The following is a 26,143-nucleotide window of genomic DNA, read 5'->3' on the forward strand; positions in this document are numbered from 1 at the left end:
AGTCTAGTATCACATAATGCCACACTTTCTACATTGAGTGTGTCAGCCTTTCTAGACCAAGAATCCATCCTCTGGCAGGTGCTGTTGTGCTCAAGGCACACTGTGTAGTTTACATATCCCTATTTCCCACACACTTATCTGCTGCTAGGTATTACTGCAAGGCACTGCTCCTGTGGAGGCTTTGATCTATGGTGCTGATACCATCTAAGGCAGACATGGCCATCACATCACTTGTTCTGCAGCTGAGCATCCCCTCAAAAGAGCTGTTCCAAAGCCTCTGTGCTCTTCTACTGCAAGCACAAGTTCAGTGTGCAAAGCACTTGCATCCACTGGGATCTAGTCTACAACCACAGAAGTCTGGATACAAAGACTTCCATCTTCCCTTACACAACAAATAAGGATTTTTTTTATTATTTTTAACTATCTCTAGTAACTAATTGCCTGCTCACATATATTTTGAAATAACTCACTAGTTTTATCATGGATTTAAGCTAAAATGTCTGGTCACATGACTATTTACATGCTTCTTTGGATAACTCTCAGACCAGCCCTGAAATTACAAATTTGAAAGATGCTTTTGCTGGTCCTACTTCTAATTACTCATTCCTGAGAATATGATCAGAGTCAGCAGTTTCAACGCTTAAGTTTCTCCTAGTGGTTACATATGATCAAATGCACAGTTTTCCCCTTTTCAAAATTTCTCACTGATTGACAGATCCATTTATTTACAGCTTAATAGACGAAGGCTGCAGACTTCACTTACACCATTGCAATAGGATAAAAAGAAATATGAGTCATTCCTCACTTGGTCTCAATGGAAAATTTCAAAGGGGTCAACATAGGACATTCTACAGAATGTGGTCTTTTCTAATTTTTACTGCTATAGGGTTTTCACTTCAGTTCTAGGAAAGCGACTCTCCAGAGGGTTTGTAGAATCCGAGCTCTGCAAGAGTTGTCGTGGTCATTGCTCTCCAGATGAAAGCATTACCCGCAAATAACTGCACTGACATTTTCTCCTTTGCTCTTTTCCTCTCCTGCCACAGCCACATTAATAAGTCACTAAGAGCAGGAAATAGAGACCAAGTTGTTTCAGATGACTAATAGAGTTCAGATAACCCAATTAATTTAGTGTCCAACATAAGGCACCTTAAAAGAACCTCAATTTTTCAGCAAATAGCCATTCTGCATTATATGAAGATAAAATACCATTCAATAATCTCAAAGGAGATGCCAAGTACCAATTTAAAGTAAGCAGGAACATCTTTGGGTTTCATTAAGACTTCTCAGACTTTGAGATTAAAAAATCATATATTATTTCTAAAAGATTCACTTGTGCCTATCTAGAAATTAGAGTCATGTACCCTGCACATTTGAAATTGCAGTCACTGTGCACTTCAGAACTGTGCTGAACTGAACTCCATATCTTCAAATCATTTCTGAATAATGTGGTCCTTTTTCCCCCATTTTGCAACAAAACAGAAGGATAATGTATTTTTTTTAACAGTACTGACAAAATACCAAAACGCTCCACTAAGAACACCTTTTCCTTCATCAGCTCCCTCTGATTTCATGTCATTGTTTTGCTTCCACAAAATAAACATTTTTTTCTCCTTTTTTTGAGATGAAACAGTTAAATACAGACAGAGAACTGGTAAGCATTACAGAAATGAGCTCTAAGTACAATTTTAGGACATTTATTATTTATTACATGAATATTTTAATTTTCATTGAATAAGTTCATTTTGGGTTAACCCGATTCTAGCTTCTGCCTCAAGAGAAAACAGGACTGTTGGCAAAACTTGGGTTTTTCAAATGCCCAGCTATTACAATGTATCCAGTAATCCTAACCTCTGTCATCTTTACAACACCTACACGTTTGCCTAAAAGAGACCATTCCTATGAATATGCTTTCCCAGCATATGTGCAAAATAGATGTCTGAATTCTGTGATTATCTCAATATTTTGGCACGTTTTTCACACAGTACATACCCACTGGTCTTTACCATGTTTCCTATATCTGTATTCTAATATTTATGTATCTATTGATATCTATATCTACTTATAATTTATATTTCCTGCTGTCTTTTTCTTGTGTTCTATACAAGCTCATTTCATATTTTCATCACTGTCTTTGTGGCTCCACTAGAAATTCTTCACACAGTGACCCAAACAACTTCATATTTATACTGTAAAGAAAAGTAAATGGGGAGAGAAGCACATATGAAAAAAAAGTCTGTTATTGTAATCTTCTGAGTGAATGTTTTTCTCATTTAGAACTTCAGTAAGAGGAGACTATGGAAGCTGTAGCCACTGTAAAAAGACAATTTTAAAAAGACCAGCAGTTGCAAAATTGTAAGAGAGGCAGAGCTTGCTCTGGATGTCCTCTTTTTTTTTTTTTTTTTCTTTCCTGCATAGCTCCAGCAGCTCCAGCCTACTTATTTATAAGCCAGGCAGCTTATAAGTAAGAGACTGATGCTCTTCTGAACTGCGGTTTCAGTTTATTGGTAGCTAGATCAAGCACAGAATGTTTTATTTTTCTAGCTTCTTTTATTGTGGTGACTCTTCCTAATGTCACACTAAAGCCTTGCTCCTTCTATATCCAAACTATCCAGTAAGTTTAAAAAAAAAAACAAACCCACAAAACAAAAAACCCCAAGAAACCACAAAAAATCATAATCAGTTACCATAGAAACTATCTCTTAGGTACAGAACAATTTTTTAAAGAAGTCTGTAGAGGAGTACTGTGTATCATCAGAGCTGTGACACAATGGTTAAGAAAAAATGAGGGACAGGCTGTGCTCCAGAGCCTGAATTTCTCACAAGTCTCTTGCAGTGACAAAGAGTGTCTCTGTTGAAATAGGAATGGCTGTGTGCACAGAGTGTCACACAAGTCCATCAGAAAACAATGAAACAGAGTAATAAAACCTATTCCTTTGCATCTTCAAGTTGTTACACTTGATAAGAGTATGACTGGACTGCTGCATCAGTTCCAGCCGATGGATATCACTCTTTGCATTTGTGTTTATATCTGTGAAAAAATGGCAGAATTCCTCTGGATGGAAATAAAGTGTTATCTGGGTTTTTCATGGTACTGACATCTTCCAGTCTTGTGATACTATGAGGAAAATAAATCTCTTGTCATTTCAGCCCATAAATGGCTCCCTTTGGCATTAAAAAGTCTGTAAAAACCATAATTACAATTGCAAAAAAAACAGAGACAAAACGCAAGTAACAGATCCTACATGCATTCCCAATTCATGACATCTCAGGCATAAGTGCAGACACTTTTCTACTCAAAGATGCTGCCAAATGAAAAAAAAAATGTCAGTGCTATTTGTTCCTGCTACTAAAAAAAATATGTTTTCTGAACTGCATTTCAAAATCACTTTGTATTGAGAATGCCTTCTGGAACACGATCCAGAGCTGTTACAGGAGAATTCTGCTACCACCTTCTGGCTGACAGAAATTCTTAGCACTTATTTAACCAGCATACACTGAGTTCATAATGCGTTTGCTGTTTTTCAGTCTGCACTCTTCACATGTTACTGCCCCTTCTTCTTTAATACATAAATAGGAGTTACACACAAAAACTCAAACTGTCATTTTGCAAACCCTCCTGTTTTGTAATTAGGAAGAATTAAATTTTTGATAACCAAAATTAAACTTCTTGACAAAAAATGAAGTGGGCTTTTTCCATGCCTTATCCCTCTCAAAAAAGTGTTTTGATTCAATCCAATTTATTTCTTTAGAAATGAACAGAGAAATCCATTGTTAACAGCACTATGAAAAATACTTCAGAAAAGTGGTCTTGTAAATTCTTTTGCACATTTCTCCCACTGCATGTGCAGTTAGTCCCACTAATTTCACAGCATCAGAAACAAATGTAATCAGTATGCTAGATAGATGCTTTTACTTGAATACACTTGCTTGCAGTAAATACAGTGGGAAAAAAAAGAGCATAACCAGATCATAGCCTCCTTAGCTGTGTTATGACCTTTTCTACCATTTTCACAATTTACTTTAAAACTTCTGTAGTTGCCAAACAAAAGCAGCACTTTTTTCTTTTGCTCTTAAGTAAGTAACCAGACAAAATACCCTTATATTGTTATATCTAACAATGACAGATGCAGGGACCTGTACAAGAGAGCACCTTGAATGTGTGTGGTAATACTGACCAAGTGAGAGTGATCACAAGCAAAGTGCAGAGGAGCAAAGTAAAGGTCACCATTACCAGAACTAAGGCCAGGTCACTTCTAATGTAAGCCCTTTCTGTTGCTGAAACCGGTGCTCAGAACTTCAGCCAGATTTAGTCAACTCCAAGAGGAAAGAAGAAAAAAAGGACAAAAAGCTGGAGATGGAAGCTCAAACACTCCATGAAAATATCCACCAAGTTCAAGGGAACATGTTACTATACTGTAACTTTTAAATATCTGATCTAGAGACTCACAGAACCATTAAGTTGCATGAGGGACCCTAAACGTCACCTAGTTCCAAACCCCCTGCCATGGGAAGTGCTGCTACCCACTAGACAAAGTTGCTCAAAGCCCCATCCAACCTGGATTTGAACATTTATATTCCCTGAGCAACCTGTTCCAGTGCCTCACCACCCTCACAGTAAAGAACTCCCTAATACCTAATCTAAACCTGACCTCTTTCAGTTTAAAGCCATTATCCCTTGTGCCATCACTACACGTCTGTGTGGGAAGTCCCACTCCAGTTCTCTTGCAGCCTTACTTGTGTACTGAAAGGATGCTCCAAGGTTTCCCTGCAGCCTTCTCTTTTCCAGGCTGAACAACTCCAGCTCTCACAGCCTGCCTTGAAGAAAGAGGTGTTCCAGCCCTCTGGCATCTTCATGGCTCTCCTCTGGACCTGCTCCAACAGGCCAACATCTTTCTTGTGCTGGGGGTCCCAAAGCAGGTGAGATCTCTTCAGAGTGGAACAGACGGACAGAATCCCCTCCTTCACCCTGCTGGCCACACTGGTTTTGATGCAGCCCAGAACATGGTTGGCTTTCTGGGCTGTGAGTGTGCATTGCGAGGTTGTGTTGAGCTTTTTATCCACCAACACCCCCAAGTCTTCATAGCTGGTCTTACTCCATTCTCTGCCAGCCTGGACTTGTGCTTGGGATTGCCCCGATCGACATGCAGGATGTTGCACTTGGCCTTGTTGAACTTCATGAGGTGTACGCAGGCCCACCTCTCAAGTCTGCTGAAGTCCCTCTGGATGGCACATTTAATTTCAGTTCTTCTCCCACCAGGATTCCTGTAATCCATCAACTCTGTGTTCGAGTTGCTTCAGGTCACAGCATTAGTGTGCTGTATGTAGCTACACAAATTATCTTACTATTTTCTGTCATCTAGGGAGTTTAATTCTTTAAATTTCAACATAGCATTCATGTTTAATTATTCACAGATTGTGTAGTATTTCAATCTTTTTTTTTTCAGCTTTTTTTTTTTTTTTTCATCTGCAGGAAGGATAAAAAAGGTCATTTTAATACATGCATCACTACAAGTTATGACAAAGCAGCACTCTGGAGAATGGCTGTACAGATTACATCAAACAGGTTTTACTTTCTGCAGTGAAGTCCAAAGCATAGAAAAATCTAAATGGGGAAGCATCAACATATTATCCCACATCCTACTAAACCCAGTAACAAAATTTCAAGTCTCCTTAGCAGCACCTGAAAGCAGACATCCAAAAACTGCCTAAAATATTGTTTTCTAGATATTGCAGACACCTAGGTAACTTAGAAAATTACCTTTGAAAATTCTGTCTTAAATGAATTCCAACAATCGCACAGCAAGCCTGTGCTAAAGTGTGATATCAAAGAAGGTGGTGAACCTTAATGAAGCATCTACTTAAATTCAGGTCGTGCTTTAGCAGCAAGCACTCTGGTGGATTATTAGAAGCGGATGCTGTTTAATCTCCTTTACCTCCTGGGAAAACCTGGCATTTAAAAATCACAGAAGGGAGAGAAAAGTGTTCTCTCCTAAAAAGTCAGTTGTTCTGCTTCTCCATGAGATGTGACATTTTAAGATGTTCTGCCCATCAAATCTGAATATATTCAGTTGAACAGGACAGTTTCTTGCAAACTCTGCAGGCTTTTGGCTTTTAGATTTACAAGGATTTACACTTGTATTTTAAATGTCTGCTAAGCTTCCTAAAGAAAGGATTTGTTTAATTATTTCACATTTTGATATTTTCAGATCATAAACAGAGCTACCTGCCTTGATTTTAAATGAGTCCTCAGAATCCATTTAAATTTCAAGGGCTCCCTCTCTCTTCCAACGAAGTTGAGGGACCCAAAAATGTCCTCTGCCTCTGATTAGAAGCAAAAGTATTCTGGTGTGACACAACAGCTCTAGCCTGAAGCTTGAGTCTTGAAAACCTTTTCCTCACTCTCCTTCAGGTTTATTGAAAACTGGTTTAGTTGGGAGCTTTTTTGCAATCCCATGTTCAGCAATTCTGCATGAACAATGTCCTGATTTGAAGACTCCAGGATGAAAGACTCCTCACCCAACAAACTGGCAAGCAAATCAGATTTGCAAAGATTCTGCATTTTGAGAAGTCAACTGAAACATCCTGCTTCTATAGAGATTCCAGTTCTACAGGGAAACTATGCCATTTCCAATGCTTGGAAATACACCTAAGTCCCATTAACCATGGATGAGATGGAATGACTTTTAACTGGTAAAAATTCAGGGCGGCTTTCTTCAGGGAAATCATCGCACAGAATCTAGCTCAGTTAAAAAAAAAAAAAAAGGGGGGGGGGTGGATATAAGTTCCTCTGCTATCATACATACATAAAATCCAGAGCATATATTCTCGAACACTGCTTCCCAAAAAATTTTTTAACCATAACATTTCTGACATGAGAAAAATAGAGCAGATATAATTAAAATAAAAAGCGTACACTCACAAATCTTTCACTGTTTCTCTGATTAGATGCCTTATAACACCTAGTACAAGATACAATTGCTAAAGGCACCATAAAAGCTTGCCTAACACTCTGGAAGCCAAAATTCTGGAAGACTTTGCAACTGAAAATAAAGGACAAAACACATAAAAATTTTTCTACGTACTTTCCATATTTTAAGTTCTAGGGAACCAAAACGCTATGATCATCCATTAGCCCATTATTCCTTATCACTCCGAATCTCAAATGAAAGATTTTTACACAAAATATACAGGAATAAATTAGATTTAAGTCTATCATGCCCACAAGATGATTATCTAAATCTTATTTGAACAAGTTACTTTCTGTTTTTCTAAAACTGGGTTGAAAGCCTCTCATTCCTTCCTATCAAGCACTGAAAATGCCTTTTTGAAGCTGCACAGACTTCTGTGAGATTAGGATTATGTACTGTCAATTTGTAGTGTTTTGTGCAGCCAAATACATGCAATTTCAAGAGCTGATTACAAACCATTATTTGCTTCTGTAGTGTTCTGTGAAACAGAAAACCTCATTCTATTTAGCATCACTTACAAAGATGACAGATACAGCTCAGTAACTTTCAGAGATCTGTGTGTTAAAATTAACAACAAACTGAGTTTTCAGATGAATTTTCTATACTGCGACACGCTGTAGAATTTTGAATTATGAAGCAAATACATTATTTTTTGATTTCTGTCTGGAAGATATAAAGGCACGTCTCCATATCAATGAGATAGCAATTAGGCGGGGAAATATACATGATACTTCTTGGGACACATGGACTATATTTTTCTTTTCACAAGTCTCCTCTGAGTGTTAGAACCAAACTCCATTACCAACGTCACAGGAATGCTACAGTTTATTGCAGTAAATACCACACTGCTAAAATAACTCCTCTTGAACTTTTAAAAAATATTCTTCGAACAGAAATCGATGCTGCCTCTGCAAAAACATAACTTTTTTCGCATTGCACAAAGCCAATAAAATGTTGGCTCCTTCTAAAGTGGATGCATGCCTGCACGCTATGGCTGAAATGCAACCATGGTCACAGAAATACCACAAAACTTATTTTATGTATATAAATCACATTTTATTTTCATGTGGCACTTTCACTGACAGGGAAAGAGAATGAATTTTAGGTTTTAAGAACAGTTCTTCACCTTATGGTAATGACATGCATACACCTGTATGCAACATTTCTGACGATCTTCTACTTTTAAGACATCTAACAAAAAGAAACACTTAAATGCTTTTATATAGAAAGAGAAGCATTCTTACATCTCCCCTTTCTTTCAAAACTCTTACTACCGCTTGCATTTATACGTTAAAACGCTTCTGGTAAATAGCAAGAGTATGGGATTTTTTTTCTGCTTTAAACTATGAGAGGCCTCAATGGGAATTGCAGATCAGAAGGAAGCACTCGGTATTCAATGGCTCAAACAAATGTGTATCTTTATGTGAGACACACATAAAAAGATGCCAGCAGACATCAGGCACCAGCTCACAAGTTTGCAGACATTCAGGGCTACATCGGAAGCAGTCTCCTGATTATCCTTTTTGCATCCTGAAACTTCCTTTGAAAAAGCACTTTTTTTGTTCATTCTGCGTGCTTCAGGATTTGTCATATGCTGTACCTAGGCAATTCTATTTTAAAAACTGTGCAAAATATGTTTAACTATAAGGAATCAGTTTGTAATTGCACGCAGAAATGTAGACGTCTGTAGCTATGTATTTAGAACAGCATGTAGTGACAAGAGAAAGAATAGCTTCAAACCGAAAGGAAGTTTTAAGACTCAGTATTAGGAAAATATTCCTTATTGTGAGGGTCATGAAGCACTGGGACAGTGGATGCCCCATCCCTGGAGGTGTTCAAGGGTAGGTTGGATGGGACTTGGGAGTGCCGTGGTCTGGTGAAGTGTCCCTGCCTATCACGGTGGGGCTGCAACTAGATGATCTTGAAGGTCCCTTCCACTGCAAACTAGTCTATGATTTTAAATCCAACCTGTATAACACACATCATAGAGTATATAGAAGTTGGTCAGCTGTGAGAAGCATCCAGGTAAACTTTCAGGGAACTAAGAGAACATAAATTAGTGTTTTTCGCAGTAGATTTCTGATGCTGGCATCTGCGCTTCAGCGCAGATAAGACAGCCATTTAATACATACACACAAGCATTTATTTTAAATCAAATTCACATGGAAAGAAAAATAAAAGAAAAAAAAAGAAAAAAAAAGAAAAAAATAATAATTAAAAAACATAAAAATAAAAGGAAAAATTACAAAGAAAGCACGCCAGAATTCTCCCGGGGCCGAACCCCACAGCCGCGGCACCGCTACCCGGCCCAGTCGCTCGGCGGTCCCGCGGCCCCGCAGCGGCGCCTGCGCCGCCGCCCGCCAGCTCTCGCCGTCCCCCGAAGCTTCGTGAAGATTCCGGAAGGCTCCGGCCGGCTCTTTCCGCCGCGGGACCTGCCCCGCCCCCGGTGCTGCTGCCCGGCTTCCTTCCTTCCTTCCCTCTTCCTTCCGCCGTGCTCCGCCGAGTTCGGCTCTCCGGGGCGGCAGGGCAGGAGGTGCCGCGGCCATGTCGCTGCTCTGCTACAACCGGGGCTGCGGGCAGCGCTTCGACCCCGAGAGCAACACGGAGGGTGAGAGTGGTGCGGGGGCCGAGGCGCGGTGTCTCCCTCGCTGAGAGCGCGGGGAGCGGGGCGGCCTCCGGGGCTCTGCGGGGAGAGCCCGGCCCGCCCGGCCCGCCCGGCCCGCGGCGCTGCGGCTGCCCCGGGGACACGCGTGTGGGGCCGGGGCTGGCCCGGCGCTGCGCAGCGCCGTCGGCAGTGCCAAAGGTCCTCGGGGCCAGCATAGGCTCCTCTGCTGAGGGCCTCTGTGGGGGTTGCATTCATCGCAGTTACCAGCGGCTTTTTGCTTTCTTGCTTGGTTTGGTTTTGTTAATTTTTCAAGTTCAACTGTGTGGACTTGCAGCAGGTAATTAAATGTGCCTGAATGGCTCACGTGTGTTGCTTCTCCCAAGTGCCTTGAGCGCTTGCAGCGCTTCTCCTGTGCGTGCTAGGACTCCTGGTGAAATTAAAGCTCTGTCATTTGGGGTTTCATAATTCTGCAGAGGCTGCAGAAGGGTGATCTGAGTTTTCAGAAGGCTCTCCTTCACCTGCCTCATAAAGTAACTCAGTGGGTTGAATTTCTAGAACGCCCTCTTTGCGTTAATTAAATTTTTAGTGACCCCCAGGGTTTGAAGTAGGCTAACATGTTCTAGCCTGTGCATTTTCCGTGGCTTAGAGTCGTGGCGATAAAGAGTGTTTATTTTTCTGAGCTATGTGTTTTTGCATAGAGAGGGGAGCATATTGAGTAGGACTTGCTAATGTTAACAGCAGAAGCAAGCAGGGTTGTGGAATCCTTACATTTAGTGATTTCTTCCACCACCATCCCCTACACCCCTTTGCCCCGAAAGGCAAAGCAGATGAGGTTATATATTGTTGAAAAGAAAGGAAAAAATCCTATTAGGACTTGGTGATCTGTACTCGTTTAAAAGTAACACTTCTTTACGGTTTGTGATCAAGCTGTACTAAACTAGGTCAGGTTGGCATGGCCATATGCTAACTCTGTGGTGCTCAGGTTGGGGAAAACAATGTCATGCCACAAAATTTGTTTCAGTAATTGGCTGGAACATGTAGTGGAATCACTGTATCCTAAACGAAGCAGTTCTGAAGGTAAATGTAATTATTCACAGATTGCTACAGAGAACGAGGTTTTGCGTTTGGGTGACCCCTGCAAATTTCCACTTTGATATTTAATGAAATTACTAATAAAGTGCTTTAAAGATGTAGCAGTAAGGTGATAGCAGTGTGTTCACAGTAGGATCAGATTGGCTATGAAATTGACATCAAAAAAAGCTCCAAACGAACGAAAACAAAAACCTTTAAGAATTTTGGTACTAGTGTCTCCAAAATTATCTGAGGGTTAGAAAAAATGATTTTGAAAGATTTCGGTCTTCCTGATAAAGGAAAGGTATTAACAGCAGTGGAGAGGTAAATTGTTTTGGTTTTTTTTATTCAGTGAAAATGTAGAATAGCAGCCAAAGGCTGCAGCAGTCTGATCTCATACAAATCAGAACTAGACTATGCTTTTGTCTGCTTGTATCCTAATTTCCCAGTTTTTGGTGCCTAGTGTGAGAAGGGAACCCTCGTGTCAGATAAGAGCTGTTGGACTCAGTATGAGTGCAGATGAGCTGGTGTTTTTACTGTCCTCTAGCAGGGATAATGGTCAGGTTGCTCAGTGGACAGATCCTGCTGCCTCTGCTGAGGCACTGCAGAGCTCCTTGTCCTGGCATCTCCTCCTGTGGAGCATGCAGGGCCCTCAGGAGGCAGCAGACAAGTGAGCTGTCATTTGCTCCACGATGTACCTGCTGCAGAGCAGGCTTTGGGGAGTGAAGAAAAAGGATTGCCCTTGGCCAGACGGAGGGCCAGGCACTTGCTGTGTCTGCCTTGAGCCACCCCTGAGTTACTTGATTATGAGATGGTTCTGGTCTCTGAAATGGTTGTTGTTATGAACAGCATCACTCTAGTGAAGAATTGGAAATAGTCATTTAAGTCTTCTCAGATACAGTCCTTGCTACAAAACAGTTTATTTTTACTCTCATGATGCTTCTAATGACATAGTTTCATACTTTTGGAAAAGAATAACCTCTATTCTTATTTTTATTAAACAGTGAAGTCCTGGTCTATGCAAAATAGCCACTTTTTTCCTATTTAATTTTCCTATGATGTTTACCAGCATTAGCTTTTCCTCCTGAAACTGAAGGAATTGGTAGAGGTTTATGGATATATTTGTAAATCTTGTTGAAGGACTAATGTCCCAAAATATGCATATTTGGACAGTATTACTGCTTTAGACTTAGGCACTGAATATAAAATCAAAGAAAATTATACAAAACAAGATTTTTTTTAAAATCCACATATTTATAAAAAAGATAAAAACAATCAAGTGTGTGTTGGGTTTTTGCTTATTTAATATCTGTGGGCAGATTGCTAATGAAGTTATTTATCATTTTTCCTTTAGCTTCCTATTATGTGCATTATTACTGTTTGTGTCACTTTTAATTGTGTTTCTAATTTTGTTTTAAAGGCTAGAAGATGGTGTTTAGAGTCAAGTCAGTAAAATACTATCCATGCAGTAAATGTCACTGAGAAGTTATATAATCAGAGCAGTTTTATTACATGTGAAAGGAATACAAGTAAAAGAGAACAGCTGTGTAATGTTGATAAACATCTCTGAATACAAACACTTTCATTAATGGAGGTTGTGTTCCAGTGTAGTGTTTGTACAGAATCTATTAATAATGAATAGTATTGACATGTCAAAATTGTGCATGTGGAAGACTAACCTTTGAGTTCAAGTCCTTAGGTGGCTTAGGATACTAAAACATTGAAAAAAGAACAAGGTAATTACAGTTAAAATCATGAACTCATGATTTGTATTCAGAGACTTTTAGCAGAATATTTGTCAATAGAACACTCTGATCAGGTTCAAATAGATGTATTTGAAGTGGTAAAGCAATATTTTCTGTCTGTCAGGTAGCCGTTGGGTCACCTTCTTCTGCAAAATTATCAGTAAGGCCTGATTGCTGATGAAGGTCAGGGATGGTCCACTTGCTGCATGTGGAAGTAGTAGTTTGTCTTAGAACCTGCTTTCTAGTTTATGTTGTATAATACTTAAGGAGAAAGAAGACCTGATTATTTATGTTTAATATATGTACTCAGAGAGGTTTTTCTGTGGAATCTGGATTTTTCCGAGTAATGATGTGCATTCGGGGAAGTGGGGCAGCCTCACAGTGTACATGAATTGCAAATGTGACATTTTTGCTGGGTATGTAATCATATGAATAAAGATCCTTGGTATGCCTTAATATTAATAATAATCATTGTCTTCTAGGTTCATGCACATACCATCCAGGTGTGCCTGTTTTTCATGATGCTCTCAAAGTAAGTATGCAACTGTCCTTCTAAGGAGTATCTTTTTGTTTTTTCATCTTTTTCATTCCAGATCTTTCAGTATTGAGAAACTGATATTCAGTCCATCATGATCAACCCCATGAAATTAGAAAAGCACAGTTATTCATTCCTGAAAAAGAAATGAAAAACTCTACTCATATGGTCTAAATGCCATGCAAGTCTAGATGACTTGTTTCCTGTTGATTGACTGACTTTAGGTCTCTCACCAGTTTAATTAGGTCCTCTAAATAGGACTGTGGAACCATTGAGAGGTTTCATACTCTTTCAGTTAATTAACGTGCTTGGAATTCAGAGCAGCTGCTTGTGGTCTAATGTGGCCAGGGCACTAATGTTTATGTGACATTTGTCTGTTGTAAAAAACAGTCATGTTCATTTAATCAACCAAATGAGGATGTTGGTTAAATTTTGACTGGTCACCCATGCCTCTTATGCAGCTGTCCAGCATTCTTGGGCTGCATCTTCAATGATTAGTCATATATACCTATGGCACGTCTCCAGTGCTTAAGCCAACTGCACAGCCCATCCTTGGTTTTGTGCTAAACTGTTTTCCCTCTTCAGGATCTACTGGATGCATACAAAGTGCTTACAGGGTATCATTTGCGACACAACTGCTGAAACAGTACAGGAAATTATTCTAATAATTTAATTGTGTGTAGTCAGAAAACTGGTGTCCAAAAATGAAGCCTGGCACTTTATTAATATCAATGTAGCCTAAGTGACTTTTCTTAGAGCACTAAACTGCTGTTTAGCTGAGCTTTGAGGGGAGTGAGTGGGGATTTTTTTTTCTTGTTACTTAGATGCTACTGGAAGTGCATCTCATCCCAACAATGTGGTGTCTTTTGGCCTTGTGAAAGCTTCTGTATTTGTGCTGGGCAGTGTGTTTACTGTGAGCTGTTGCTTATATTGCAGCATCTGACTTCGGAATCGGTCATTGCGTGCCACAAATAATCTTAGATCAAATACTGTACAGTTGCTTAGACTGTGGTAATTTTTTATCTACAAAATTATACCTGTACTCAGTACAGTACAAAAATATTCTACATAATTATAAAGAGAGAAATTATACAGTTAGCTCAAAAACTTACATTTACTTATATAATCTTACATATTCACTGTTTATAAACAAGCACCACTTTCCCCTATCTCTTTATCCTGCCTCTTGACCTAATTAAAAATTTATCATAATTGCTAATGAGCCGTTTTCTTCCTCCTATGAGTTCTTGATAATCTAGGTGTGCAGGATGAACCTTTTGTCTCCTCAGCTGTGGAAATGGTTAATATTTTGAGGGTATTTTAGAACCACCTACCTAAAACCCATTGTGTTGCACCACTTAAGCTTTCAAAGCGGTGGTGCATTAGTCAAACTGTTGCCTCTAATACGGTTCTTTGAGTTCTAAGATATATTATTCACAGTGGCAAGGCAATTTGCTGTAAAATTGAATTTCTGGTTTATATAATAAAAAGTGCTCTTGATTAATGTAGTTGGATAGCTGTGCAATGCACATATCCAGCTCTGTTGGTGGGAAATAAGCAATTAAAAGATTTGAGTGGTGTTCAAGAAAAGGAAAAAAAAATCATTTTTGAAAGAGGGCCTGTACATTGGGCCACAGGTCAGCCTGGTCTCAGGTGTAGTATTTGTTGTTTTGCTTACATGTTACTTGATGAGACAAAGTAACACTTCTATTTTCTGTTCTACAGAGTTGGCACCTAACTTGTCAGTGAAGTATTGCCTCACATTTACTGTACTTTTTGATTAAGGCAGCATCAACAAACTAGAAGACTTCTCTGGCTTCTGAAAATGAAGATGATAATATTATCCACAGAAGGGAAGAAAACAATTGCTAATTTTGATGTGCCGCATCTTTTAGAGGAATTTAATAAATGTTTTATTTTTTTTTAAGCTGTTGTCAAGTTTGGTAGTCATGCCTGTGTTGTTTCTTTTCCAAAATGTTCACAGGGTTGGTCATGTTGTAAGAGGAGAACAACGGACTTCTCTGACTTCTTAAGCATTGTGGTATGTACTCCTGATTATTTACAGTTTTCATACTTGTCAAGTGACAGTGATTAATATTAAATGGTGCATGTGCTTACATGTTTTAAGTTAGCCTACTTGTTAAAACTGTCTTAATTCTTATATGCTCCATTTTTCTTCATATAATGCTGAAGTCAATGCTCATTTTCAAGCTTTAATTGTTAAAATTATCAAAAGAGGTTTTGATAGAACTACTTGCTAATAAAGAGGGATGGTCAACATTAATTGCTGATTTGCTTGACTACAGAAAGTGTGCACTTTTTTTTTAACTTATATCCAAAATTAGATTATTTTGAGAATAAAAAATGAGAATATTTTCCACCTCAGTGGTAGGGTTTCCTTTGCAGCCAGTGTTTAGAGTGGGCTAAAGGAGAAGATGGAGCTGAAGAAATGAGTCAAGAAAACTTGTTGCAGTTTTTGTTAATTCTTAATGCACATGAACCACGCTGCATTTATATATAAATAAAAACATATGCTTTCCACACTAGGGCTGTACAAAAGGTCTCCATAACAGCGAGAAACCTCCTGAGCCTGTTAAACCAGAAGTCAAAACTACCTCTGAACGAAAGGAGCTTGCTGAACTGAAACCTAAATTTCAAGAACACATAATTCAGGCACCAAAACCATTGGAAACAATTAAGAGGCCAAGGTATGGTATATGAAACTTAAGGTTTTCCAAATTTGTAGTCAGTTGGCCAAGTTAAAGCTTGCTCAGTTATTCAGTGTACATTTCATATAGTGTAGAAATTCCAAAATTAACCTTAGAAGACCTTGGTTTTGGTAGCGATGATGATGTTACCTTAAGCTTCAAAATAAGAGAAAATAATTCCAGTTATGAGAAAGAAGTACTTGATCTTTCAGCACTTAAATCCACAAGAAGCAGAAATTGAAGTCTATAACCTCATAGCTTAAAATGCCACTACAAGCTGTGTTAAGTATTTTAAACAGTAATAAAAATATTTTTGGGGTGCTTGTATTTAGATTCCTTAGTATCTGATTTATTTTTATTTTTGTAGAGTATTTAGGATTTCCCGTTGAAATCCAAGACTGCCTTCTAAGTTTCTTGTCTGTTTTTTCATAAACAGTAAGGTTTGGCATTTACAAATATAGTTTGTTTATTGAAGAGAGGCTTGAAAGGAAGAGTCTTGTAGGAATATTAAAGATTAAAAATTAAGATTATTTGTCTTCTATAAATTCTTTCTCATGAAGTAAGTTGACACTAATAGTTGGACTTTTTTAGCCCAGATGAGCCAATGACAAATTTGCAGCTGAAAGTGTCAGCTTCCTTGAAACAAGCTCTCGATAAACTGAAACTGTCATCAGAAAATGAAGGAAGAAGAGGTAAGGAGACAGGGAGATTAAGTAGGTGACACTAAGTGTCACACAAATAAATGCTATGCTGATCTTGTCGTTCCTGAAGTGATAGTTTCCTCTAATTAAGTTCTTTTTCTTAATAATCTGGGACATACCTTCCAGTCCAGGGAATGATGGCTGAAGTTCAGATGTGGGTAACATGGAGACCTGGTTGTCAGGAGCAGTACATTGTTCTTAGCATTATTTGAACTGGGTCTTTTCTAAGGTTTCGTGGTTAGAATGGACATAATGGGAACATCCATTTCTGAATGTGTGACTGACAGAGTTACCAAGAAATGAACTTTACTCCTTATTGTTGCAGAGATGGTATCATATAAAACCTTCATAAATCGGTGAAATTCCTCTGAAGACTAGTTGGTTCTCCCTTGTCTGTTTTTGCTCTTTCTTCTTCCCACGTTTTATTTGTAATTTGGTTCCAGAACTACACTGCTCCTTAAGAAACTTCGTAATTTCAACCTACGCTTGTGGTTATTTTATGCTCTTTTGTTCTTGTGCCAAACTAATTTAGCTCTTCTTTTTCCATGGTATCCAAATTATTTCCTTGTGTGTATTTATAGACAGCAGTTGAAGCCTTCTACGTTCTTAGTTTTACAAAACTGAACAAAATGAATGATTGTTCCCTTCCCCTGTGATTGTAATGATCCTCTTCATCTTTTCTTATTTACCTCACTTAAAATGTGTAAAGATATAGAGCCTAGAATTTGATGCATAGGTAATACAGCTTTTGGAATGTTTCTTTGTACCTCTCTGGCAGATTTCAATGTCAGACAGAAAATAGAATCTCGAAGAGGGAGGTTTTTCTAACCTCTTCCTTGGCTCATTTTAGTTCTTAATAAAAGCAAAGTGTTGAGTGGATTATACAATTAATTTCCTATTTTCAATAATATTCTGTTTACAGAGGAAGATAGTGATGAAATCAAGATTGGGACGGCATGTAAAAATGCAGGCTGTTCAAAAGTAAGTGATTCAGTTGTACTCTAAATCCGGCCGCTCAGCTATTAAGTGAGCAGATTTGTGTTTTTGTGTGCTATGAGTTAATTTGGAAAAGGCACAAAGTCCATTTGGTTTAACAAATGCACATTTGATAACACACTTTTGTATGGACAAATGTGAATTGTTTGCAGAAAGTCAAAGTTTTTTTTTTTTAAACCTGTCATGAACTACTAATTAGTAAGCTTGTCAAACCCATGGTACTGATGTGTTTCAGCTTAACTGTAATATTGTTATTACAGCTTAAATGTAATATTGGTGAGCGGTGGCTTACTGATAACACTTGAGTTGTTCTTGATGATCTGTGTATAGATCAGAAGCATCTACAGATCTTAACAGTTAATGCTTCCTGCAAGAAGAATTAAAGTCAGTGTTTTAACACTTCTAGCACCAAAATTAGTCATTATATTACATAGTCATTTAAAGTGAAAGTTACACTGACACGCTTGTGTTGTGCAAAATGGGACAGTATGATTTAAATAGCTGTTTTACCTGGCAGATTTTGCATTATCTACTGAAGTTCTGGTGGAAGAACTTTGGCAGTCTTTGTGTTGGGAAGAACTGATACGATATTCAGTGGCTAAGTTGTATATTGTTTATTTTACTTTCATTAGAGAATCCATGTGTTTTATGAATGGTGAATTTATTTTCAAGTTAAGTTCTTGTTTTCTCTGAATGCTCAGAGTATTTTAAAGACAGAAATCTCTGAGGATCTATGCTTTATGAGCATTGATGGTGTCGTCATTGATGTGTGCCATTGAACTAACACAAAGTACAGCTTCTTAGCAGTGCCAGAGAACCTTTTGTGAAGGAAGGTTGAATGGTTACTCTGAAAAGCTAGAACAAGCCATTAGATATAGATTATTTACCCAAAAGCTTTGTCATACCTTGGACATTCTTTCTGGTTTTTGTTATGTTTTGTTTGAATTTTTTCTTCGTTCCAATTCCTGTAACAGTAATACACTTTAAATGCTTTGTCCCACCAGACATACGAAGGACCACACAGCACAGAAGAAGTATGTATATACCATTCTGGTGTACCTATATTCCATGAAGGGTTAGTATTCAGCTAACTTCCATTTTTGTACCTGTGTTCTGTGAAGGGTTAGTATTCAGTTAGCTTCAGGTTTTTTTAACTAGTCTGTTGTGTGTTCGTGCTTTCTTTGTAGCTGTTGTCTTGATTTATTCAGTATTATTCCCTCTTCAGGCAAAAACGGCAGTGCTTGAAGGGGGTATACTAAAGTAACAGAAATATTGCATAAAGGAAAGACCTTAAATGTTCACAGTAAATAGTGTCCTAAATATTGTTTGTTAATTACTTTGCAAACTTTCAAGGATGAAGTATTGGAGCTGTTGTAAAAGAAAAACTTCTGACTTCAATACATTTTTAGCTCAAGAAGGCTGCACAAGAGGCGCACATGTATGGACTAAAAAGGATGCAGTAAGTAGCATTAAGATTACACTCTGTAACTGGCCATTGTGAATTTTGAATACTGAAATGTAGGTGATAGCTGGATTGTGTTATTACTGTAGCTGAGCTATTACAGATCACTATCTCTGACATAATGTGGAGGATACTGTGCACAGCAGGAAGACTAAGAAATGGAGCGTGAAGTAGTCTGTGTACAGGTATACTTGTTTCTTTAAGAGCATTATAGAATATAATAATGGACCAAAACACTTGAAAAACATTATTTGGTCACACAGTGGATACAGGTGAATGCAAAGTTCTTGTTATGAGTATATCATCTGTTGCTGAGGAAAAATGTGTTTGACACTGCAAACATCAGGAATGTTTAACAGAAGAAAATAGAGTTATATTATAAAAACTGTAGTTTTGTTACCTCATTCTAGAGCAATTATTTCACAAATCCTTTACTACCTTTGTGTCATGTAATTGCTTGCTTTGAAGATTTGTATTTTTGTTCAAGGATTTTTTGCAAGTGAAGAAAGTAGGGATTAAAAAAAGCTGAAGTTGTGAGCCTAAAGCAGGAGAGTGGACGAAAAGAGAGTAAGGAATTTACCCACATTTAAAGAAACCATGTGTATATTAACTGTATGTGTATTCAGATAATTGGCTTCTATCCAACAAGGGGGCTTTTTACTTGAACTTTTTGTTTTTATTTTGAGGGTTTTTTCACTGTTTACTTTTTCTGCATCAGAGAACAGAGGGTAATACTTTTTTTTGCAGGAATATGAAGCATTCCAGGAGTTATGCCATTCTTTCTCTTAGTTCAGTTCGTTTTTATAACCTGCTGGCTAGCTGTAATCTTGGAAAGGAAGTTGATCCACCAAGATCAACATTTTTTTTGCTGTAGTTTGTTTGAGAGGGAGATACTGAAATACTTAATAAAAAGAATTGCAAGTGGAGTCTTGCAATCTCCTGTGAAGATGAAATATAGTCCTTTATTAGCTATGCTAATCAGCTATTAAAAAAAGTCCTGAGAATTTATGCTGTTAATGCTGTAAAAAAAATTCAATATAATTCTAAGTCTTTTTTTTTGTGTACCTTTTTTCCTTATGCAGGGTACAAAAGTAGTTCCATGCAGGCACGATTGGCACCAGACTGGAGGAGAAGTGACTATTTCTGTATACGCTAAAAACTCCGTCCCTGATCTGAGCTATGTAGAAGCTAATAGCACAATGGTGAGCCTCTACCTTAGGATTAGCAACTTGAATTAAGGAATATCTGCTCAGGTTTATTTACAAGGCAGAGATAGCATAAGACTCTTGATTAGCTGCTTTTTCTTGGCATTTGTGCTTTTTCAAGTATGTATAGGTTTTTTCTCCCTCCCTTCTGTTTGGACATCTGCACTTTAATGTCTGGGTTTTTTAAAAGCTGCAATACAGTATGATAAAAAAAAAAAAATCTTTCATTTTACTTCCATAATTAAAACCCAAGCGTGATGGGTTTGCATTACTATATGCATAAATAATTATAGATTTATCATTTACTTGTATTTGACTTAATTTGATACCATTCTTCATTACATGCTGTTCCTCAGCTACTAATATTAAACAGGTGTCAAAATGCTTCTCTGATTACTTTATTTAAACAATAAACTAACAGTGGTCAGAGGTTGACTGCAACTGCATCAGAATCTATTAAAATAAATACTCGCTTCTATTTCTGAGGGACAATTTTATCACTTTGATCATTGTAGGATCCAAGTCCTAACATGGTATATTCTGTTTAAACATGCTTGAGGTGACAGATGTTTCATTAACATGATAAAATTTCCTTACTTTCTATTGTTTTTCCTATTAAGGTAAATATCCATATTGTATTTGAAGGAGAAAAGGAGTTTCATCGCAGTGTGAAGTTATGGGGAGTAAGTATAAAAAAATGTTTTATATTATAAAGAAACAAACAAAAAAATCAAACAAAAAAATCGCAGAAGGAAGTCAAGACATAAGCCTTTAGCTTCCTCTCTTTCAAAATGGAATTTCAAAGTTTTCCTGATTACTCTGCTTTTTGAAAGAATTTCCATTACGTGACGTTGAGTAATTACATTTAAATCTGAATATAATGACCCAGGAGATCCAGTGTGACATCATAATGGGCACTGCTTTGTATAGAAGGTGGGCTTCCAAGGTCCTTTTTGATCCCAACACTGTGGTAGCAGTGTTGCAGAAAACCCTTGTTTATGTATGGTAGCCAATATATTTTAGAGTTGCATAGGAATATGTTTGTGCCTTAAACATTCCATAGTTCGGGAATGGGAAACAGCTGATTTTTCAAGATACCAGAGGGATCTTCATCTACCTAAATAAACGTCTACTGAAATTTAATGATGAGGTACTCCCTAATTAATTCCCCAACGTCTATCAGTCTGTTAAACTGAAGTGTGAAACACCTTTTCTGTTCCAGGTGATTGATGTAAAGAGGAGTTACGTGAACATGACTGCTACAAAGATTGAGCTCACCATGAGAAAAGCAGAGCCCCTGCTATGGGCAAGCCTGGAGTTACCAGTATCCAACACACAACCAAAACAGGAGGGTTCGGATCAATAACGATTCCAAGAGACAAGTTATTTCCCATGATGAAGTGGTGACTTGATACTGTAATCAAATATTTAACTTTTATATAGATCTCTTTTTTTTAATGCTAGATCATCTGTTCCCTTTTAGAAAGAAATTTGACGCACAGTAAATGGGGGTGTAAACTTGAATGGGTAACAGTTATTTCTGCTCTTGTTCCCATGGGTATGTTTATGCTAGATGCAATGTCTCTGTGGGAATTTAGAGTAAACAGCTATTGCCCTTTGCTTGCAACCTTCCTTACCATGCACTGGCTATCCCAGTAGATGTGCTCTCTGTTCACAGTGGGTTTCTCTATTTTTCAGCTGTTCTGTTTAGTCTGGATGCATTAAGTTGCCTGTGTTAAATTCACCACTGTTAAGAAGCATACAGTAATGCAGATAAAAAAAAAATCTGAGTTTGAACTGATTAGCATGCAATTCCACCTCTAAAGTAAAAGGTTACATAAACAGAAATATGAAGTTGTAGACTTTCGTGTTCTGAAATGAAGGTTTGTTTCAATACTGTTGGCTGTGGAAGGATGAAATAATTGGTATTATTCCAAGGATTTCTGTACTTGCTGACTCCTGCTGTCTTTCATGTGTCAAAGCAGATCAGGTTAAAATTTAAAAAAAGGTGGCAAGAAGGGATTTTTTGTTTTACTCTTTTACATTTGCTATTTAAATATAAAAGCAAATGGACAGTGGAAATGGTTATATAACTTAGCATTTCAACTGTGAAGAGTATGCAAACAACAAACTATTGTAAAATTACCAAAGTGCTGTATATCTTTGGCAGCCTTTAGAACATATAGTCTGTTGTATTCTACAACATTGAAAATCTCAAGACTCTTCTCAAAGTAGGTTGATATGTGATGTGTAGGAGAAGCCAGCACACCCTGTAGGTGTCTTGGTAAAACAATTTCCGTATAGATGCGTGTATCTCTTGACTCTGAGGATGGTCAAGGATGGTCATCTAAGAACTGTAGTTATATACAGGACAAATCTTGGGAGAAACAACATGCTTTAAAATGTCTGTCTCAAATTGTAATTGTACATTTGAATCAAAATACTTTAAAAGAATACTGTATCTTTTGAGCAGACTATAATTAGAAATCAATACCTTAGTTTTTTTTCAGGTCATCAGTAAAGGTACATGGCTGAAAACAGGATAGCTTAAAAATTAGATTTTTTTAATTTTTTTTTTATCCAAGCAGCCACACACACGGTAAGGTTGCTTTCTATTTCTGCTTGGAATAGTTTCTTAATTTTGGCTTGCAGCTGAAATAAAAAAGATTTCCTATAAAAGTAATAAAAAGTGCACACCATTATTTATTGTGCCTAATCATATATCTGTAAACAACAGGTCTTGTGGACTGTTAAAATGCATGGATGCTCATCTGCCAGCCTTGGCAGACCTGGAATAGTGTCAGGAGAAACACAGGGTGTAGTAAAGGCATTCTGAAGTGAAATAACAGATTTCTAAGAATCTTGCTGTTTTCCAGTAGTATGAATTGACTTGAGCTCAGACTTCTAACAGTACTTGAAGTCCTACTTCATGCTTAAAGTAGTAGGAAATACATTACCAAAGAAACCATCCCTGAAGACAAAGAAAGTAACACTGGTGATAAATATATATATTTACACACGCATATATAAAATTGTTTTGGTGCTTCTCTACCTTCACTTCAAGATCCTTTGTTGTTGACTACTTAGTTCAAGCATGGTTTCATACTCCCTTGGACTCTTCTACAAAACTTCAGCTCTAAGTTCTGCTGTATAGATTCTGTTAACCTCTATTAATACCTTTTTTTTCCTCTTTTTTTTTTTTAAATTTGAAAATGTCAGGTACTACAAAGTGATAGGGTACAAGCTTATAAAACGTGTGCCTGCCAAGTGGTCCTCTGAAAATTGAACAGATGTTCCTTGATGTGTTCTGAACCAACAAGTGGAGTACTTATTAGTATGACACTGAGAACATCAGAGGATAAAAAATTCTACATAGCTGTAGCTACTAGCATGCAGTCTGTGTTTGTGTGTGCAGAACTCTGAACTTGGACAGCAAAATTAGCAGTGCTTAAACACCAGGATAAAGTTCTTGTTTAACAAGCAAGTTCAAATTTGTCTATCCATATGGATATATAAATATCCTAAATATGTTTAAAAAATGTGGAAAACATATTTTCACTTAATTTGCATCCTCATGTGCAGTAGGCTTACATAATGTAAAATCCATTTTAAAGAACTGCATGAAAAATGGAATTCCTTGGGAAAACAGAATTTCTGTTTTTAAGTAAGTTGTCTTCTGCCTTAGTGCACTAAACCCTAAATGGAGAGAAATGTGGATTGGACCATCTGCTGTGAATGCTGCAGTCTCTGGGGTCCTGTAACTACTGTTATACTCTTTCAAACTATATTCTGCTGGTAGCTTAGTCACCTTGGCCATAAATGGGAGAAAGCTCCTGTAAACACAGTCCTCAAATTTGCTTTTGCTTTTTATGCATTCCTCCTGCTCTTTTCCTGTTGTTCATACTTTCAGCACAAAACTAACAATACTTCAGGTGTTCTGTAATGACTCTCCCCATCAGTGGCAATACAACCACTTTTAAAACTTACTTGTTTAAAAAAGCAAGCAAACAAATTAAGGAACCCATAAAAACTCTACCAGGTTTGGTTAGGCAAGAAAGTATAGATTTTACAGTAACAGCATAGTTTCTATGGCCTGGGATGCTTTTCAAAATAAAAAGATAAACCTTCAGATGGCCTGGACTGCCATAAACTAACTGCAGCAATTCTTAGCAGTTTTTTATAACCATATGTCTGCATCTATCCTGAAGCTGCAAGAGCTGCATCACTCACTGAATTCATGTGTTTTCAGCAGTTGCTCACAACAGGCTTCAACACACCAAGGGTTGATCCTCGTGTTTCATGCAGTGACATCTTGACATGCATAATGGTAGCAGACACTTTGATGGAATATTGGCTTGGCTGTAACTTTTATTGGTAAGTGTGGAGAGAAAGTGAGGCCAGCTGTAGTGTACTAAACCAATCACGATTGATACTTTCCCAAAAGCAAGACTTGACAAGTAAGCAAAGTGATTTTGGATCACAGGCTTTCCCCTGTCTAATAATACAACACTAAATTGCAAACTAGTATGAGCAGGAATACTTGGCATTGAATTTATCCTTTTTTTCATGCTTTCAGATGTTGTGCTGTATTTATCAAATTGATTAAGTTGATACAGTCTAACTATATTTTTATAAATAAGTGTTTTAAGAGCTGTAATGTGTTTCACTATGGGTTTACATGTTACATATGTAAACAAGCATGTTACATGAGTCAGAACTGACTGTCCAGGTGCATATGAAAGTTCACCTTCATGATTGCATGGGTGTGCAAGTTTATGACAGAAATCTTAATCTTTTCCCTCATGTCTAAGCCCATTTTCCTATCTAACATAATGTATTTCATACCTAACATTACATCCCAGGTAACAAGTGATAGCATGAGAGGAAGTGGCCTCAAGTGTCAGGGAGGTTTGGATTGGATGTTAGGAAAAAGGATTTTCATGGAAAGGGTTGTCAGGCATTAGAACAAGCTGCTCAGGGAAGCAGTGCAGTCACAATGCCTGGAGGTGTTAAAAAAAACATGGGTATGGCACTTAAGTACATGGTTTAATGGTGAACATGGTGGTGGTGCCACCTTGGTGGGTGGTGATCTTAGAGGTTTTTCCAATCTTAACAATTCTCTGATCTTGTATCTGTAACAACATTTCTTGGAGGAATTGGAATTTATGTGAAATGTTAATACGCTGCTAAGCACAGGGCTGATCACCTACTCTGACTCATAGGTCATACATGGCACTGACAATTTGACAAAAAATCTTCCATTGGATGGTATTCTGGATTGTGTACATTATCAAGTCACCATTTCAGTAGTTTAGGAATTAGTTTTACTAGGAATTTTGCCTTGGGGAAAAAAAATACCTATTCTACATAATGATACATTTTTGGCTTGCATTCTTTAAACATGGCATGAGTATTGATTAAATACTGTACCTGTTAATGATTGGTCTTTCCCAGTTGCTACTAAATTTTTTACTTTTGTTCAGGAAGGAGATCCTTTTTAAAGTAAGTTATGTGTCTGGAACACTGTTTTAGGGTGATAATAATTTTGGCATTATAAGAGTCTTGAATTACAGTTGAAGAGGAGATGGCTTTTCGCATGGCTGTTTGATTCTGCACATTCATAAAACTTACAGCAATTAATCTCATGTCTTCATGCTCTAGTTTTTTCTAAATGTATTCAATAAAATTCTTATTACATGCTGGTTGCATTTGGGGTTGGTTTTTGATTCCTTTTGTTATGAGTGAGAACTTCCCTGTTAGTTTGCAAGATGTTTGGTAAAATAAAATGTAAGTGGACATTTTCTACATGTGAGTCTACATGGGAGAAAAACTGTATCTCCAAGGGGTTTTTCCCCACCTTTTGTTCCTTTCTTTGCCTATTGCTTTCTAATGCTGCAGCCCAGTCAGGATATGTGAGCTTTGCAGAAATCTGAGTGTGCTTACTGAGATGAGGGGCTGTCTCATTCACAGAAACAGTTCAGTCCAAGAATTTTGAGCTGTCACAAACCATATAGAAGTGGAGTAATTCTAGATACAGTGTCTGTTTCTAAAGTTGCTGAAGGTACTGTTGCTTGGATGTTTTTTCTGGTTTCTTGGAAAAAGAAGATACTTTTCAAAACCTCTGGCATTCACTCAGTGTAGAAAAGG

The 26,143-nt window shown here is 37.7% G+C and overlaps 1 protein-coding gene across 1 annotated transcript; it reads left to right on the forward strand.

Annotated features, from left to right (window-relative positions):
* Positions 1–9,425: 9,425 nt before the first annotated feature.
* CHORDC1 (cysteine and histidine rich domain containing 1) lies at positions 9,426–25,704 on the forward strand. The gene is made up of 11 exons (XM_005516185.3): positions 9,426–9,576; positions 12,872–12,921; positions 14,909–14,965; positions 15,472–15,632; positions 16,224–16,324; positions 17,256–17,314; positions 18,334–18,404; positions 18,683–18,788; positions 19,874–19,993; positions 20,617–20,679; positions 21,219–25,704. The coding sequence occupies exons 1-11, from the start codon at positions 9,513–9,515 to the stop codon at positions 21,360–21,362; spliced, it is 996 nt and encodes a 331-aa protein (XP_005516242.1). The 5' UTR covers positions 9,426–9,512; the 3' UTR covers positions 21,363–25,704.
* The last annotated feature ends 439 nt before the right edge of the window (positions 25,705–26,143 follow it).

This window comes from Pseudopodoces humilis, chromosome 2, assembly GCF_049639895.1.
Source record: "Pseudopodoces humilis isolate 2021_Gansu_Grassland_sample_001 chromosome 2, ASM4963989v1, whole genome shotgun sequence".
NCBI classification, from domain to species: Eukaryota; Metazoa; Chordata; class Aves; order Passeriformes; family Paridae; genus Pseudopodoces; species Pseudopodoces humilis.

What these genes read in the sequence shown, in the direction of transcription:
- CHORDC1 (XM_005516185.3), top strand. Translation starts at nt 9,513, where the DNA reads ATGTCGCTGCTCTGCTACAACCGGGGCTGCGGGCAGCGCTTCGACCCC. An exon ending in CCCCGAGAGCAACACGGAGG is followed by an intron (nt 9,577 to 12,871) that starts GTGAGAGTGGTG and finishes ATTGTCTTCTAG; the next exon opens with GTTCATGCACATACCATCCA. An exon ending in GTACCTATATTCCATGAAGG is followed by an intron (nt 18,405 to 18,682) that starts GTTAGTATTCAG and finishes CAAACTTTCAAG; the next exon opens with GATGAAGTATTGGAGCTGTT.